General features: G+C 42.3%; 1 protein-coding gene and 1 long non-coding RNA gene across 3 annotated transcripts; both read right to left on the reverse strand.

Annotated features, from left to right (window-relative positions):
* Window positions 1–7390: 7390 nt before the first annotated feature.
* LOC135254114 (uncharacterized) lies at window positions 7391–10032 on the reverse strand. The gene is made up of 3 exons (XR_010329761.1): window positions 9778–10032; window positions 9452–9580; window positions 7391–7663 (listed from the first exon to the last, which is right to left on the reverse strand). It is a non-coding gene; the product is annotated as an uncharacterized LOC135254114 (long non-coding RNA).
* Window positions 10033–12493: 2461 nt separating this feature from the next.
* LOC135254119 (uncharacterized) lies at window positions 12494–17275 on the reverse strand. Of its 2 annotated transcripts, XM_064334079.1 has the most exons (7): window positions 17061–17275; window positions 16651–16769; window positions 16300–16345; window positions 15819–15943; window positions 14814–15710; window positions 13235–14593; window positions 12494–13000 (listed from the first exon to the last, which is right to left on the reverse strand). In XM_064334079.1, the coding sequence occupies exons 5-6, from the start codon at window positions 15519–15521 to the stop codon at window positions 14447–14449; spliced, it is 855 nt and encodes a 284-aa protein (XP_064190149.1). In that variant the 5' UTR covers window positions 15522–15710; window positions 15819–15943; window positions 16300–16345; window positions 16651–16769; window positions 17061–17275; the 3' UTR covers window positions 12494–13000; window positions 13235–14446. The 2 variants fall into 2 exon arrangements, with proteins under 2 accessions (XP_064190149.1, XP_064190159.1); XM_064334089.1 differs by lacking the exons at window positions 15819–15943; window positions 16300–16345; window positions 16651–16769; window positions 17061–17275 and having other exon boundaries at window positions 14814–15785.
* Between the last annotated feature and the right edge of the window lie 461 nt (window positions 17276–17736).

Here is a 17736-nt window from a genome sequence, read left to right on the forward strand (position 1 = left end):
AAAAGTCTCATTATGAAATGGAAAAGGGAGTTTGGAAATAAAAACGCCTTTCAGAAAAGTGTCATTCGGAAAGGTGTCATTATGAAATGAAAAAAGCCATTCGGAAATACAACATGAAATAATTAAATAGCCATGACGTGGGAATTACTTAATTATTTCAATAAAATGAAGTATTTATTTGTTTATTTATTTAATGATGTATTCATTTATTTAATTATTTAATTTTGGCAAATTTAGTCCTCCATACTATACAGCCTCTACTGACATACAATTAGTAGGGTCTGTCATGTGCAGTAACCCATTAAAACACTTCCTTTTTAATATAGAATTCACTTTCATTTATTTGACATTCATGGTAAAGGATAAGTTCCTAGGCTACACATACAGACGCCTACGTAATTGATCTCTAACATCTCATTGCGATTCGGTCCGGTAGGTAACGTTACCGGTCATATAGAAACTGCGGTAAGATAATGATTTCACACCAGGTATGTCCAGTTTCTTTAACTGAAAAACGGTTCACATTCACTGTTGCCCCTGTACTGATAACTGCTGTTTCTTAACTACATTACTGTATCTACCCGACAGCCCCTCTTTTCTGAATTCATGGTAGCTAGCCCTATATTGGGATGGCAGGTATGCCATCCCGCCAAGTTACGCCTTGGCGGGGGCATGCCCCATACCTATACAGCACCGAGACTTTGGCACTTTTCAGGGTTCCCCACAGAAATAACCACAACAGCCACAGACACTCAGCCCTTAAAAACATTAAATTCTGTTCATTCTGACCCCATTTCAACAGACAGAATTCATAAACAACTTCACATGTCCACACAATAAAGCCCCAAACTAAGGGGATTTTGCGTTTTCTCCTTCTTCTTCTTCTTCTTCTTCTACTTCTTCTTCTCTTTCTTCTTCTTCTTCTTCTTCTTCTTCTCATTCTTATTTTTCCTGCCGCCTATCCCACTAACAACATGTCTCCCCATTGGACATTTCACTGACACCAGCCAAATCTGCACCTACACGACCCAATCAAAAACGCGCATACACACGCAAAATACCCATACATTTTTACTCTGAAACATTTCCTGTTCAAACAGCTAGTCTGCCTGTGGCCTAGTGGGTAAGGTTACAGTCTTGGGAACATGGGGTCGTAGGTTCAAACCCAGCTTGGAACACGTTTCTTTAACCTGCTTCAACCCTCACTAATAATTGTCTACTAGCCTACTTATCAATTATTGCTTTTGCACCATATTTACCCGCCGTTCACCGTTCTGTTATTAACCGGCTACCATATTGCTAAGCCACATGGATTCAACGGGAGCTCTTCTGTGCTTACTGGCCTGTGTTCTTTAAAACCACCGGCAGGTTTGCTAATGATATTTCACGCATTGCATAGCTATGGCATGGTGCTGCACTAACGAAGTCACAGACTGGTAAACCTCCGGTTTCAGGATTGAACCCTGACTCGCCCTCAGGCAGATAATTTCCTCTTTTACACTAACGTTTTCTTACGCCTATATTTTCTTTACCAAAACTCACTCACGACCACCCATATGCATTTCATCACGGCAAATGTATTCCTTTTATTAAAAAGTTACACCAGTTCACCACTGTGCCATTTCTACTAACTATATTTCTTCACTTGGCTACCGTACAAAACTTTCATATCAGCAAACGCCACGTTTCTATTTCTACATTCATGTTACCTCGCTCTGTTCTCTATCTAGCCACATACGCTACACACAATTACTACTTATGTACATTCTGCAACTCCGCAGTTTGAACAGCTAATCCGACCGTGGCCTAGTGGGTAAGGTTACAGGCTTGGGAACACTGGGTCGTATGTTCAAGCCCAGCTTGGAACACGTTTCTTTTACTTGCTTCGACCCTCACTAATAATTGTCTACTACTTCTTAATTATTGCTTTTGCACCATATCTACCCGCCGTTCACCGTTTAGTTATTAACCGGCTACAATATTGCTAAGATATATGCATTATGACTTACCGTCTGTACGTTCAGTTATTGACCGGCTACAATATTGCTAAGCCATATGGACTCAACGGAAGCTCTTCTGTGCTTACTGGCTTGTGTTCTTCTTTAAAACCACCGACAGATTCGCTAATGATATTTCACGCATTGCATAGTTATGGCATTAGCTAACGAAGTCACAGACTGGTAAACCTCACTCACTCACGGCCACCCATATGCATTTCATGACGCAAATGTATTCATTTTATTTAAAAGTTACACCAGTTCACCACTGTGCCATTTCTACTAACTATATTTCTTCACTTGGCTACCGTACAAAACCTTAATATCAGCAAACGCCACGTTTCTACATTCATGTTACCTCGCCCTGTTCTCTATCTAGCCACATAGTATCTAGCCACTTACTACGTGTACGTTATGCAACTCCGCATTAAAACATTACATTTAAAATCATGATTCACTCATAAGTATAACTACTAGCATTGAACATGAGAAAAAAACATTCGTGCAATAGATTACATTACAGTACAAGCAAATAATGAGTGCAATGTTATTTAACCCTCCACTTCAACAACTAATGTTCAATACCGACTGTTATATATACCATTTGATAAGGAATATAAGCTCGCTCATGGTCACTCCATTTACTTCGCACTATACTCCGTGATCATGTCAACCTTCACCTACATGCCCATTCTGCTAAAAACATATTGTTTCAACTACGGAATTTCGTAATTTCATTTTAATTTCTCTCACACTGTTGTTTTCTCTCATATGCAAAGCCTGCTGGGATATATGCGTCTGCTCCTATTCTCCACTATCATGTTTTCCGGTTCTCGTTTAGCAAAACAGCGAAGAGGATTCCTACCTGCAGATAAGCCTATCAAAATGCCTTATAAACCTTACAAACACTAAAAGTGCATCTCCACGAAATAACAGACAATGGAGCAGGACAGAAGGATAAACCTTACAAACACTAAAAGTGCATCTCCACGAAATAACAGACAACGGAGCAGGACAGAAGGCTACACAAGTTGCGACCTAGGGAGTTATAATTCTACGGGCGTGTTCATTATTTTGTCAGTCAAGGCTCGTTGGATGGACGTCAAATCCGTGAGTACATACCATATTCCATCTGCGTTCCTGATGCGTTTACGCTTACGGCACTGCATCCTTTCTCACAGCCACTGTTTTACATATATAGCAAACCGAAACTGCTGAACGGTACACGCTCATCAGACTGTACAGATTCACACAACGATAGCCATAATCCACAACCGTTTCTTGCAGGGTCGCATTTCTCACTCTCATAATAAAACGCTTTGCAAAAAGAACTGATATCTCATAAAAAACACGTTTTCAACGTACAAAAATGCCAAGTTACTAAAAAGTATTGATATCAAAATGACGCCAAGTTACGATACTACAAACAATATAGGCTATCTTGCCTCACCGAAATGACATAAGATGTATCTCAAAGCAATGCTACCCAATATTTCCTCAGTTCTTTCAAGTCACTTGGCCCTGTGTTTTCTAATCTTACCATTTCACAATGTCATGCAAACTTTCTGTCAGATCAAAGAGACAAATATTTCGAATTGCCTCATGGAACACATTGAACATTGTACATTGAAATCTCATAAAAAACACGTTTTCAACGTACAAAAATGCCAAGTTACTAAAAAGTATTGATATCAAAATGACGCCAAGTTACGATACTACAAACAATATAGGCTATCTTGCCTCACCGAAATGACATAAGATGTATCTCAAAGCAATGCTACCCAATATTTCCTCAGTTCTTTCAAGTCACTTGGCCCTGTGTATAAGCATGCACTACATGGACAGGCCAAACATATGTGTGGATGGCTCTCTCACAGTCAAGATTGATTGAATAGGTGTGTGTATGTCCAATTTGTATTGGTATGTAGGCCTATGTATTTCGCTGCCCAGGCTTTCTGTTGCGTGAATGATAGTATGTTTCTTGGTACAAGTGTGTTCGTGAATGTGAATGTAAGATGCTGCCAGGGAAATGTCCCCATGCGGATAAAGAAGTTCTCTATGTATGTATGTACAATATGTGTTTTACATGCAGTATTTATTGTACGTAGCAAATATACAATAACTTGCACATGTACTCAAATTCAGTTCAGAAGCAAGTATAAACATGTTTTCTGGAGAAATGTGCTTCCTGTCGTTGCTCAGCAGCAGTTCTGTACATTAATGAATTTATACATTAATTTCAATGTACAATGTTCAATGTGTTCCATGAGGCAATTCGAAATATTTGTCTCTTTGATCTGACAGAAAGTTTGCATGACATTGTGAAATGGTAAGATTAGAAAACACAGGGCCAAGTGACTTGAAAGAACTGAGGAAATATTGGGTAGCATTGCTTTGAGATACATCTTATGTCATTTCGGTGAGGCAAGATAGCCTATATTGTTTGTAGTATCGTAACTTGGCGTCATTTTGATATCAATACTTTTTAGTAACTTGGCATTTTTGTACGTTGAAAACGTGTTTTTTATGAGATATCCTCCACGACACACAAACAATTTGTAGATCTGTTGTGTGCAATAGCCCATTAAAAACACTTCCATTTCTAATTCCGACATACACTTTTATTTATTTGGCATTCATGGTAAAGGATTGAATCCATGCCTAAATGTTTCTTTCAGAATGTAGGCTGCAGTAAGTAGTAAACATATTGTTGGTAATTTATGGAAAACCATGCTGGCTAGCTATATTGTTGTTGTGATCCCCAAAATAAAAATATACAATATTCAAATAAGTTAGTGCTCATCCACGAGAAACGTATGGTCACGTTAGATTTCGTCATTTAGGAAGCTATGCATTAACGTTAGTGCTTTGAACTTTCTTAAAGTTCTAGTTCAACCCTATAATGTTACAACATAGATAAAAATATATATGACGTTATATTCCATTTGAAATGACGTCTTAAGTTAGTTAGGTTAGGTTGTACTTTATAGATCCCTGAAAGGAAATCCTGTTGTCATCACAACCGTACAATTATGATGTGAAATAAACAATATAACCTAATAGTAACAAATCTGTTATTTCCATTAATTTGTTAAATATCTGTCTGTTTGTGATGTGCATCAATACATTCCAAGTTGCACCCTTGCATTCTCTCACCTGAGCCATAGTAGCTTTTGGTGTTCATTACAATTTAGCAGATTACACAAACCATGCCAACAACATCCTCTTGGTGGTAAATATACCATAGTGGTAAAGATTCAAGAATAACCCCCAATATGGCATATGATGAAATATTTAAAAATGTGTCACCGAGACCAATTTTTCATTGGCAGGTCTCTTTGGATCTCTTTGGATGGTGAGAAAATCACCTCTTCATTGTGACCCACGTGGGTCCTTTAAGTGCAGTCATGCTGCAGCACTGTCAATACTTGCAATGCACAACATTGGGCCTACTGACATGGTGTGCCGATAACGGAAAACTGCTGCTTCCAAGGAAGTGAAGTCTATCAAAGACCTGTATCCTCCTAGTGAATACTAGGCTGTCGGTAGGGAGGTGACTGAGGAGGACCGGTCATGGCTGAGGGATCGCTTGGCAGAAAGATTCAGTGGGATTGGCTGGGTGCTGTCACCTGAACCTGAAGAGCAGCCCAAAGAACAGTGTGGAGTGTATGCCATTGCCACAGATTCTTCAGCAGTTTGGCCATCTGGGGGAGGAGGCAATAGGTAATGCTTTCACCCTAACTGAAGAGCAGGTGACAAACGTGCAGAGATATACCATTGGCTAGCGGGACAACCCACACTGGCACGACTTCCGCAAAGGGAGACTGACGGCAAGCAAATTTGGGAGTGTCATCAAAGCAAAGCATGTGTCCCCAGCGCTTGTCAACAGGATCCTCCTGGAGAAATCTCTCGCGGGAGTCCTTGCTGTTCAGTGGGGCATCTCTAATGAAAAGGAGGGGGTGAAGGCATTTGAGCCGGAAACAGGGCTCAAAGTGGAGGACTCTGGCCTTTAGCTCACAAGATCAGGGATCCTGGGAGCTTCCCCTGATGGTCTTGTTGGAAAGGAAGAACTCCTCAAAGTGCCTTACCAGGAACGCAACATAACCATCGAGGAGGCCGTTACCAACAAGGATTTTTGTCTTTAGCTGGGGGGGGGGGGGCATACTCCCTGAAGACAAGCTATGCCTACTGGCACGAAGTGCAGGGTCAACTCCATGTAACTGGCCGATCCACCTGCTTCTTTGTTGTGTGGACCACAAAGCAGGCCATAGTTATAGCAATAGCCCGTGATGACACCTGGCAGGAGAACATTGCAGCACTGGAGGGCTTCTTCTAGCAGCACATGCTGCCCAGACTGGCTGCTGGACATGTATATTTGTAAATAGTAATCATTTTTATCAATCAGTTAATGTTCCACCTTAAGGCTTTTTTTATAATCAGTTTTTTGGGAGACAATGGGTCAGCGTTCTCGTTGCGTCTTCTGTCAACCCTGACTGTGCAGCTCAACTCACGTGTGAAACATTTTGTATTTAATATTTAATCCTAAATGAGGGTTAACAATATTAATACTCGTCGCTAGCTAGCTAAACGTTGTCATAAAAATTTTTCCCGACCGTGAAAACTGCCTTACTTTACATTTTGGACAGATGTGGAAATCTATCGCCGTTTCCATCGCAGCACTTTCGACACAAGCAATATCGGAAGCGCAATCCTAAAATTTCTTCTTACCCTGAAGAGTGCCTGACCCGCAACCGTATAAATGTGTTAACACGGCGGTACAATTACATCGAGAAATACCAACTTTGGGGGGAAAAAACCGCTATATTCTGTAAATTAATTTAGTTCAAACTTACCATGCATAAAAACGCTCGCACTTTATCTATTTATAATGCCATCAAAACCGGTGGTTTTTTAAACAATCCGTGCTAAGAAGAAATTTTAGGATAGCGCTTCCGATATTGCTTGTGTCGAAACTTAAGTGCTGCGATCGATTTACCCACTATCCACACCTGTCCAAAATGTAAACACGTCAGGCAGTTGTAACATTGTATAAACTAGAAGAGTGCACTAGGTAGAGTGCAGATCTCTGCCAGGCGTGTTAGCTTTGCTGATGCAACAATAGAGGCTACACAATCAATGCAACCAGACAAATACAATATTACAAGTTTTTAACCATGTGCCACTTAAAATCCCAAAAACGTCGATTCAGTGAAGTAGTGCTGAAGGTGGTGCCATGTTAGCTAATTTAATTCATATCCGCCACGATATGTTAGACAGAGCTAACGTTGACATTATAGTCTGGTACTTTCGTTCAAATCCGGACAGAACAATCTGGACTGGAACAATTCCAAAAGACCAGCGATTTAAAATGTCAATTTCAACATGAAAAGTGTTCATTGAGAGGCCAACTAGTTTGCATACACGAGCAATCACCTACTCCCACTACAAGTCACAAAATACTGTGAAGTTCCTTGTTGGCATTAGTCCAACAGGAGCTATTACATTTTTATCAAGAGTCTGGGGTGGTCGTGCTAGCGACAAAGTCATAACAAAAAATTCAGGCTTGATTGACCTTCTTGAACAAGGAGACCATGTAATGGCTGATCGGGGCTTCAATTTTCCTGAATACTTTGCCACCAAATGTGTCCGTCTTCATGTACCAGCATCTACAAAGGGAATAAAACAACTGACAGGATTAGAGGTGACACAATCTAAAAAAATGTCACGAGTAAGAATCCATGTGGAAAGGACCATAGGAAAACTGAAGTCATTCAGAATTCTGCAGAACACCCTGCCAGTCAGTATGATCAAACAGATAAGCGATAACAGTCTTTGCACAATAGACAAAATGTTGATTGTTTGTGCAGCACTATCGAATCTGGGGAAACCACTGGTACCAAAATAAAGCAGAACTGAAAAAAACTGTAGGTTTGATAAACTATTTTAAATATTTTAACATGCCAAAAACAGGCATTATATTTATAGTCTCCCCCTGATATACTTTTCATTGCGCTTATGTGCACACTTTACCTTTCCCAAAATGTACAAAGTTCTTAAATGTTGCTTTTTATATTTCTAGCTATTTATTTCTTTTTTATTACTCTGTTTTTGTAATTGTTAAAACAATCTGTGGACGGCAGAGGAAATAAAACTGCTTTTATAAGCTTGATGTAAGTTTTGTAATACATACTGCTGTCCAAAAAAAGAATTTCAAAAAAATAATAAAAAAAATAAAAATATATATAGATTCATTAATGAACACCAACAACAATCAATAACGAATCTGATTTATTGACTGATGAATAATGTACTGCAGACTAACATTTTAGTTATGTATTTAATCAAAAAAAGTGGAAAAGCTTGGTGCTCAAAAAGGCAGCAAAAAATATCAAAAACTAGCACTATCAGCACTATTAAGCTGCTTTTGAGACCATTTTCATGTAGTTGTTGCTCAACTGCAGTCTTCCCTCCACAAATTCATCCACAACTTTTGGCAGCATGTGTTTGAAATAGAAGCTACGTAGCCTTTGCATATATGTGGTGACAAAGTCATTGTCATAAGGCACATCAAGCTCCAGGTGCTGTACTGGGGTCCAAATAACAAGAGTTGATGTTTGCAGCCCGAGACAGTGCATCCCTAACTGTACCTGCCTGTAGTAACCTCTGGGGCCTTTTGGGTTCACAATGTACTGCCCGTCCTCCACTCTGATGTCTTGGTTTGTAGCAGTGAATGCATCATTAAGGGATGTGCAAGCACTGAGGGTGATGGGGCATTTTACTTCTAGCAGCTTTTCATCAATGATACCATCAGGGCTTGCTGCCAGCCATGGGTCTCCTGCACACACCACCAACCCTTTATCCACCACTATGCAGCCCCTCTCCTTAATCTGCTCCTTAGCAAGTCCCTCACTTTCCTTCCCATACCTCGTGACCACACTCCCCTGGAACCTTGGGTAGAGGTGTTCAGCGAGAAACTTAGCTGGGTCAGTTGTCTCACGCTGAGGTACCTTGCTGGCTGTGCTAGCTGTTATGCGCAGCTTGCGCGCATCATGCCAGAGTGGTTCTATGCTCTGTTTTCTGGTGTTTCTCTCTAGTTCCACCACTTGATCAGGGCTCAGTTTAACGAAGGCATCATAAAATGTTGTGCACTTTGGACAGCTCAGAGCGCTACCATGCTCACTGTGGGGCTGAGCTAAGCTGCTGAACACGTCGGGTTCCTCTCCCTGCGCGTCCTGCTCTCCCTGACTGCTAGTGAAATCCTGGCTACCTGACTCAGAGGCTGTGTCTGTCTCACTGCTGTCACACATGACAGAAAAGAGAGCACAGTCTGGCACAACTTCCTAAAAGAAAACGTGAAAAGACCTTACTCACCTACACTGCCATATATATAGTACTGAATCTTTTATATTAGGCTAACTGGTGGATTTGTTGGATATATGTGAACTATAACTTACCTTCAGGGCCTTAAAAAGCTTTTTTGGTGACCCATCTGGATTTAGCGGGGGAAGGCAGAGGGGAGCTTGTAGCCTCATCCTCTTGCCAGGTTTCAAGAAATCACATTGAGCTACTGGTTGTGGATCAGCCTGAAAGAATATTTGAAATATACATTATGCCTATATCTAAAAATAATTATTGAGGAAAAAAGGCATTATGACATCTGTAGCATTGGACTTGTATTATCATAGCTACATTCATTTTGCTAAAACAAAATATCACCAATTTCACACTATGAGATTAGAAAATACTGGGAGATAGTGTGTCATATCGTTAAAATGCTCACCTTCTTAGTCACCCGTGACCAAACACTTGGTTTTGAGGTGGCAGATGGGCCACTCTGGAGTCCATCCTGGACACACTGCTCCACAGTAACCAAAATCGTGCCCACATGGCTACACACCTCTCCATTGCTGCATAGATCCAGATAGACATTCCATTATCAACCAGACAAATACCAGCATTGAAAGAGCTTATCCAAATGCTATTGTCAAATGTAACGTTAGATGTATTGTTCAGCTAGCTAGCTAGCCATACTTACCCTGCCATGCAGGTGCAATTCACCGGACAGCTTTTATATTCTGTGATCTAAGATCACTCTGAGGACTGCTGAGTCCATCTCAGGTGGCCTATTAAACTAAGAAGGGAAAACTCATTGACACTCCTGGCACAAGAAAGGTTATACTCATTATGCATCAAAATTCTTAAAAACTTAAGACCGACCTGCAAACTGAGACTTGCAAGCTGATACTTGCAAGTGTAGGATTCATTTGGGAAAGTGTACCATTGGGGTGCTAAAGTAGAGCGATGAGTGTAACATTAGTTTTCACGAGGTCGAGTAACGTTAGCTAGCTAGCTAACTAACATAGTAGCCTACTTTTCATATTTTTATGCAAACGACGGCAAAAACATGAGGGTGCTTATCACTGAGGAAATGTATACACACTCAACAGGAGTCACTAGCTAGCTAAGTACTGCAGCTAAATAGCATTAGCAGCCATTTCCTTCCCTTATTCTTGGCTTCAACAGCAAAAAGGGAGCGGTAGATGCATGGAGACACGCCATGGCTTAACTAGCTTGCTAAGTAGCTAATGTTAGCTAGTCTAAGCACTCAAGTTCAAATGAAAATGACAAGACATTAAGTTATAAAATGTTTGTGGGTCTCATATCATGTAACATAACTAATATTAGAGCCCGAACGATCCCAGATTTTTGGGTCCGATGCCGATCCCGATTTTGGAGAGTCCTAGCCCACCGATTACCGATGTTTTGACCGATATTTTGTCAAAAAGTGCAACATTTTCAAATCAATTTGAAAAACTTCTTTTATTAAAGTTTCTATATTTGAGAACATTTAACTTAAGCAAACAAATAAATTTTAAAAAACACACATAACTTTGATAGATAAAAAAATGTAAAAGATGATATTAAATTAAATATACACATTAACTGTCAGGGTTCTGTGTCTTCCCCGTTATTCCTGGTTGGGCCGCCAGATGTTCTAATTATTGGTTGCTTATCGTCTCGTGTTCCCTTCCCTCTCTGTGGCTTGATTGTTCATTGTGCCCTCCTGTGTCTCGTCTGTGTTGTGTCTATTTAAGTCTCCTTTCTCCCTGACGCCAGGTGCTGGATCCTTGCCTGCCCGTTGCCTGTTGCCTGCCTGCCTGCCTGCTTGTGGCCTGCTTGTGGAGTTTGTTGGTTTAAGTCTCCCTTCTCCCTGACGCCAGGTGCTGGATCCTTGCCTGCCAGTTGCCTGTTGCCTGCGTGCCTGACTGCCTGCTTGTTGCCTGCTTGTGGAGTTTGTTGGTTTGTTTGATCGTGCCTTCGAGCGTTTTTCTGCCCTGCGTTGTTCCTGCCCCTGTTCTGTTCTTTACGTGTTTTCTGTCTTTTTGTATTTTCTTGTTCCCCGCTTTTTGGAGTTTTTTCTTAGTTTGTTGTAGCCGCCCTGCGAGGCTTTCTGTTCCCTTTGTTCCCCATTTGTAAGTAAAGTCTTTGTTTTGCCTATTCTGGAGTTGTGCGTTTTTCCCTGCACTCTGCATTTGGGTCCATTCCCGCGCCCTCCCTGACATTAACACCATCTTTAAGTGTGTGAATTCAAAATAACTCCACACCTTGCTTTTACTCTTTTCTTTTCCAGCCATCTATAAAAAAATAATTTTAAAAAATCAGTTTTCCAATTTCAAACATGTATTTTTATGAATATTGTTGTTATTAATTTGTTATTTCTTAGTATCTATTCTCAGTTAATTATATTTTCTTTTATTCCTACATGATCTCAAAGAGTAAGACTTTATCTAGCGAGCTTCCCTGTCCATACGAATTCGGTGGTGGAAAAAAAAAACTACAATGCGCTTTCGTGCAGGTTACCCGCGCTAACTGTTGCTTGATTCACTTCTCCAACAGCAATCCTCATGTTATCACGACAAAGCTAGATAACATGGCTTAAAATGATCCACGTTAGAAATGTTTTATCGGCGTTTTTACTGTCTGGTTAGCTTGCTACGAGGATGCGTGACTAGATGACACACTCGCTTGCAATAACGAGTTGGCTATTGACACAGGATCATATAGTAGCTAATACCATTATCTCAGACAAAAAAACAAAAACAAATGTGTGATGCATTCAATCACCATTTTCTTTTGGCTGGTTATTTATTTGAGAATACAGCGATGTCCCCTGGAAACGTAGATCCTATGCTGCTTATGTGCTCACTGCCACTTCATAAAGTTTTGCTAGCCAGCTAGCTTGCTAAAGTGAACCAAATATAGCTAGCTCGCTCGCTTAACAATGAGGATTGATAAACAGTGGTCGTATAAACGCATTTAATTAAAAACTTTCACTAAATATACCTTTAATGCGGCAATCGAATCCTGATGAGGCAGGAGTGACAAACGTTTTATTACAGCTGCTGCAGTTCACACTTGTATTAGAGCTCCCTCTACTGGATAATTCTAGTAAACAGCAATTGCAATGTTCGAACAGATAAATAAGTACAGATAAATAATCAATGTTTTCTTGTTTATTATACTTATTTAAAAATCGGGACACACCGGCTGCATAACTGCCGATCCCGATGTGGTCAAGAAAGTCAAATAATGGCCGATATATCGGCCAAACCGATATATCGGTCGGGCTCTAGAAAAAAGCAAAAGACATTGACAAGAAGAATCACACAGCGCTTTAACCAATTTTCTCGCAAATCATCCCTGCAAAGTGGGGATGTGTGTCTCTGTACAGGGGTACATGTGCTAGCATCCACGCTACACATGTGTTAGCATTCCTGCTGCAGGCTTGTCCACCAGCCCCAGGGTCGGCCAGGAAGAGCCCTTCCTAGCTACGACAGCAGCTTCTCATCCTTAACCACTTCAGCACACAGCAACAGCAGCACACATTGCTCACACTGTGCCTAATAAATCCAGCATATCCGGGGGGGTCAGGGCGCAAAGTCCGCCAACTCATCCTCACACCTGTTTAGGCTCCCCCTGAAATGAGTCTGTCTGGATGGTTCCTGAAACACAAAATGGACACATTAATTACTTAGGAATATTAATAAGCCAACAGATATAGCAACCCTGAAACATGTGCAAATGGTTATAATGCCATTATTACCCCTTTATTACTGCTTTATTACCCCATTATTCCTCCAGCTGTGAGGCACACAGATGTGCTCTCCCTTGTGTGATTCTGATTCCATGTGTTTCTTATTCAAAACTATTAGCTGGTCACTCATACAGTCTCTTACCTGCACGGTGTCCATCCAGAAAACATTTTAACTTAACCACATTTTGGCCTATGTGGAGGAGCTGTGCGAATAGACAAAACTTGATCAGAAAACAAGAATTAATTTACCACCGTAGAACCTTGTAAGTAGGTAAACAGGTAAAAAACATTTTGGGGGAAATTAACATTCTTTTTGCCTTCCTGTGCATATCCTCAGCCACACTGAATCCTGGGATAGCAGGAGCAGCCTGCATGCAGGGCCAACTTTCATACGCACAGAGACCCAGCCTAAGCTGTGCATTGCTCACACGCTCATAATATTTCAGTCTTTGTGCAATGATGACTAATAAAATAACATGCAGAAGCACTGTGCCACACTGTCGGTGATGGGGCCTTGATTATTGATGACGGTCATTAATGGTTTACCCTCTCGTCCTGGTAAACGACGTCTGCCACTGTGGATTTGTCCATCTCTACTGATACTGTAGTTTCCATATATCTTATCACATCACTGTTTGCCTCTCTGTAATCAGACATACAGGAACGGTGGTGCTAACCTGCACAGACTCAGCTGACATGTCTGTGTACGATTAAGACACACCACTGTACCACTGTGTACTCACCAGGACCAAGTGTGAGTCCTGGCTTCCATTTCACTGTATCATTCCAGTGTCCCATCTGTATTCAACAGGTTTCTTTTGCAATCCTGAAAGTAATATCTTAACATTTGTTTTCTAAGAATACACAAGAAAATGCAATAAATGCAAACACTCATCACTGCAACATGTGATGAAATGCCTTCGCTGTTTAATCCAAACTCTGAAAGAGAAATCCTTTTTTTGGTTTTTTTTGTTGTTTTTGTGCACTGTATTAATTAGTAATTCTTCTTGGTGATGGCCAGATCTAAAATGAAGAGACAGACAGAAACAGACAAACACAGACAGACAGAAAGGCAGGCGGGCAGGCAGGCAAGGGAGGCAAGAGACAGACAAAAGGACAAAAAGGACAGAGACAGACACACACAGACATACAGACACACAGACATTTAAACATTTGAAATTTCAGTCGGTCTCCGTGGAAACGCAGCAGCAGCAGCAGCTGAGTTTCAGGGCCTTCCACACTCGGTCAAAGAAGCGCCTGACTTCTTTCTTCTGCTTCTCCTCTGAAAAAGAAGAGGGAGACTCCTTTCAGCACAGCCTCTCTGTGTAGACGTCTCTGTGCTGGGAGCTGCTCTTTAACTGTGATTATTTAGCCACTGGGTGCAAAAGGAAAGGAGCATTTTCAACAGTGTCCACCCAGCGCATACTATCTGTGACTCACTGTGTGGAAGGTCCAGGAGTGCATCACCCACGGCAGTGTCCAGTGGAACAGGGATTGCAAACTGCAATCACACACATCTCATTAAGCACTGTCTGGAACATCTCAACTATACAATCACACTTCTCTTTAAAAAAAAAAAAACTTCTCATCAGGACATTTGTCCATGTTCCACAATTGGAAATAACCAATCACAGCCAATCCTAATATCCTGATAACATCGCGATTGGCAGACATGCTGTGCAAGGTGCTGAATCAGTGGGAGGAGCTTTTACAGTACTTACTCCATCTGGCTTTCCTCCTTCCTCCAGAGGTTCCTCAGTCGTGGGGATCCCCCCCAGCGTTGCCATGACCACATCAGTTAGCACCGTTGATGTCATTGGTGCCTCACTTTCCATCTGTGGTGTCAGTGGTGAGTCCATATCCTCCTGAGATGTCATGCAGGAGTCTACTTCAAGTGATGTCATGACTGCATCACTATTATCCGCTGTCATTTTTGAGCCAATTTCTTCCAGTGATGTCATGCAGGAGTCCATTTCCTCCTCTGAAGTTGTGGATGCCTCACTATCAACCACTGATGTCTTGTCTTGGGCCACTGGCGTCTCTGGTTCCACTGCAGTGTTCACAGGATCTTCTGCCGCAGGGACGTTCTCTTCCTCCTCTTCCTTCTCTTCCTCAGGCGTGGCAGGGCCGGCGCTCAGCGCGGTATCAGCAGCCACGAGGAGGGCCTTGGCGATGGCGATGGCGGAGGTGACCGCGGCGCTGTTCCCCCTCAGGGCGGCCTGCAGGGCCCCAGGGGAGCCGGTCTGCTCCAGCAGGTCTCTGTGGAGCACCCCCACCATTTTGGGCCTGGCCCACCTCCAGCACTGCGCCCCGAAAGCCCGCTCCTCCGCCCATCCCGCAGCGCGCAGGTCGTCACGGACGCATATGGCCACGCCCACCGCCACCTCGCTGAAGGCCCTGCTCAGCGCTCTGCGATTGGCTGGCTCCATGACGGCGCCAAGCAGGCCGGTGACGGTGTCCCCCACCACTGCTGACAGGATGTGGGGGGGGAGCAGGTGAATGGGTGTGCCAGCGCCTGTGCCAGCTCTCGCAGTGCCCGGCGCACCACAAAGTGGGCATCAAAGTACCACCTGGAGTAGCTCTCTGCAGCTGCTGCTTTCTCCAGAGCTGCAGACTCCCTGCAGAGAGAAGCAGCTTCATTAGTGTCTGAAGCTCTTCCAGCCTCTAATGAGACAGGTGCACTCTGAGGGGGAGAGAGAGAGAGAGAGAGAGAGAGAGAGACGTACAGGTCAGCAAGAGTGGCACGCTGGGTATCCTGGGCGTGCATCAGAGGGGCTTCTGAGCTGCTGGGGCTCATCCCTACATCTCTGCAGATGTCCTGCAGCTTTAACCTCATATTCACCTCCCAGACCTGAGCACAGCATAAGGAGAACATTACTGACACGCCATTACATCTGACAGACCCATTACATCTGACAGACACATTACTGACAGTATGCAATGGTGTGGTAACCTTGTAATTGCAGATATAGGGATTGAGCAGAATGCAATTAGCCGCTTGGCAGTAGCCACTCATTGTACCACAGTTTGCTAATAAGTATTCCTGCTTCATAGCATCTTTCTCCTCTCTGGACTTTACTCTGATGAAATCACTAGGGTGTTTCTGTGCAGCAGAGCTGCCTGAGCCAGAGGCCAGCAGTAGATACCGGGGCTGCTTATTCTGAATGAGTAACTAAAGGAAGTATAGTGGCCGCGAACCATCCCTACCAGGTGAATGAGGCGATCTCGCTGCTGAGAAGTGTCCGTCTGAAATCTGCACACAAAACAGTGTTACTCTTACTTCACATTTACATCATTATGCATTATCATGCTTATCCGCTGATTATCAAGCTTGACTACAGGAGTAATTCTGGGCTTGTGATCAGAAATTAGTCAAGTCAATAATTAGTGTTCATTTGTTTGCTTATTTTTACAATGTGCACACATCATGAAGGTCATTAATACAGAAGAGATCTGATTTCCACTGATCTCAGACCACAGCACGTCACAGTGTCACATCCAAACGAATCGTAAAACCTTCACTGTCAGTAATGCTTGGGACACGGCAGCTTCACGCACCTCTCCCTCAGGATGTTCTGTCCATCCGAGATTACCCAGTCTTTCATGTCCTCAGAAGTGATGTAGGTGGGGACGTGGCCCTTTTCTCTGAGGATCAGGAAATGCTGAAGTATCTCTTTCTGTAAAATAGAATCATCGGTGAGTTTGGCATACCAGGGACTAAGTGGAGTAGACAAAGGTTGTGTTGTGCTGGTGTGTAAAATCATGTCTACACTGTGAAATGGGCAGTGGGTTGTTTAAAGTTTCACCCCTCAAGCCTGACTGTGCAGCTCAACTCACCTGTGAAACATTTTATATTTAATATTTAATCTTAAATGAGGGTTAACAAAACTGTGTGGTTACTAAACTAATGTGCATTAATATTAATAGTCATCGCTGTAATACCTCCCTCTGGAAGAATAATCTCTTACCTGCTCTTCATATTTGCTCTTACTCCAGCAGAGTACAGTTGTCACGGTGTGGTGGAGGGTTAGGACCCAAATGCGGAGGGGGAAAAACTCAAACTCCAAAAAAAGGCAAGAACAAGAGACTTTACTTTGGAAAAACAGAACAAAAGGGGAACAAAGGGAACAAAAGGCCTCACAGGGCAACTCTTCAAAATAAAGGAAAACTTCAAATACATCGAACAAAGAAAATCCAAAAATCCATAAAGTGGAAACAGGGCAGGGCAGGGCAGGATCAGAAACACAACTGAACAAACTAACCAACAAGGATCCAGCACCTGAGTCCAGGAGACTGGAACTTAAATAGACAGACACTGACGAGACACAGGAGGGCACCATGAACAATCAGGCCACGGAAGGGGAAGGGAAAACGAGACAGCCAGAAAACAATGATTGGACAATTGGAAACAATCATACAATTAAACAGGGGGAGCAGAACACAGAACAGAAGTGCCGCCATCTGGCGGCCCAACAAGGAAAACACAGACAGGAACACAGAACTGACAACGTACTCTACACAGCCGTGCAAAATGCCGCAATCCTTCGGTAGAAAAAGAAAATGTGTCAGATTATACAAACAATGCTGTCCATTTATTTTCCTGTTTATTAAAAAATGAAATCAACATGCGTTTCTTAAATTAAA

Source organism: Anguilla rostrata, chromosome 1, assembly GCF_018555375.3.
Source record: "Anguilla rostrata isolate EN2019 chromosome 1, ASM1855537v3, whole genome shotgun sequence".
Lineage (NCBI taxonomy): Eukaryota > Metazoa > Chordata > Actinopteri > Anguilliformes > Anguillidae > Anguilla > Anguilla rostrata.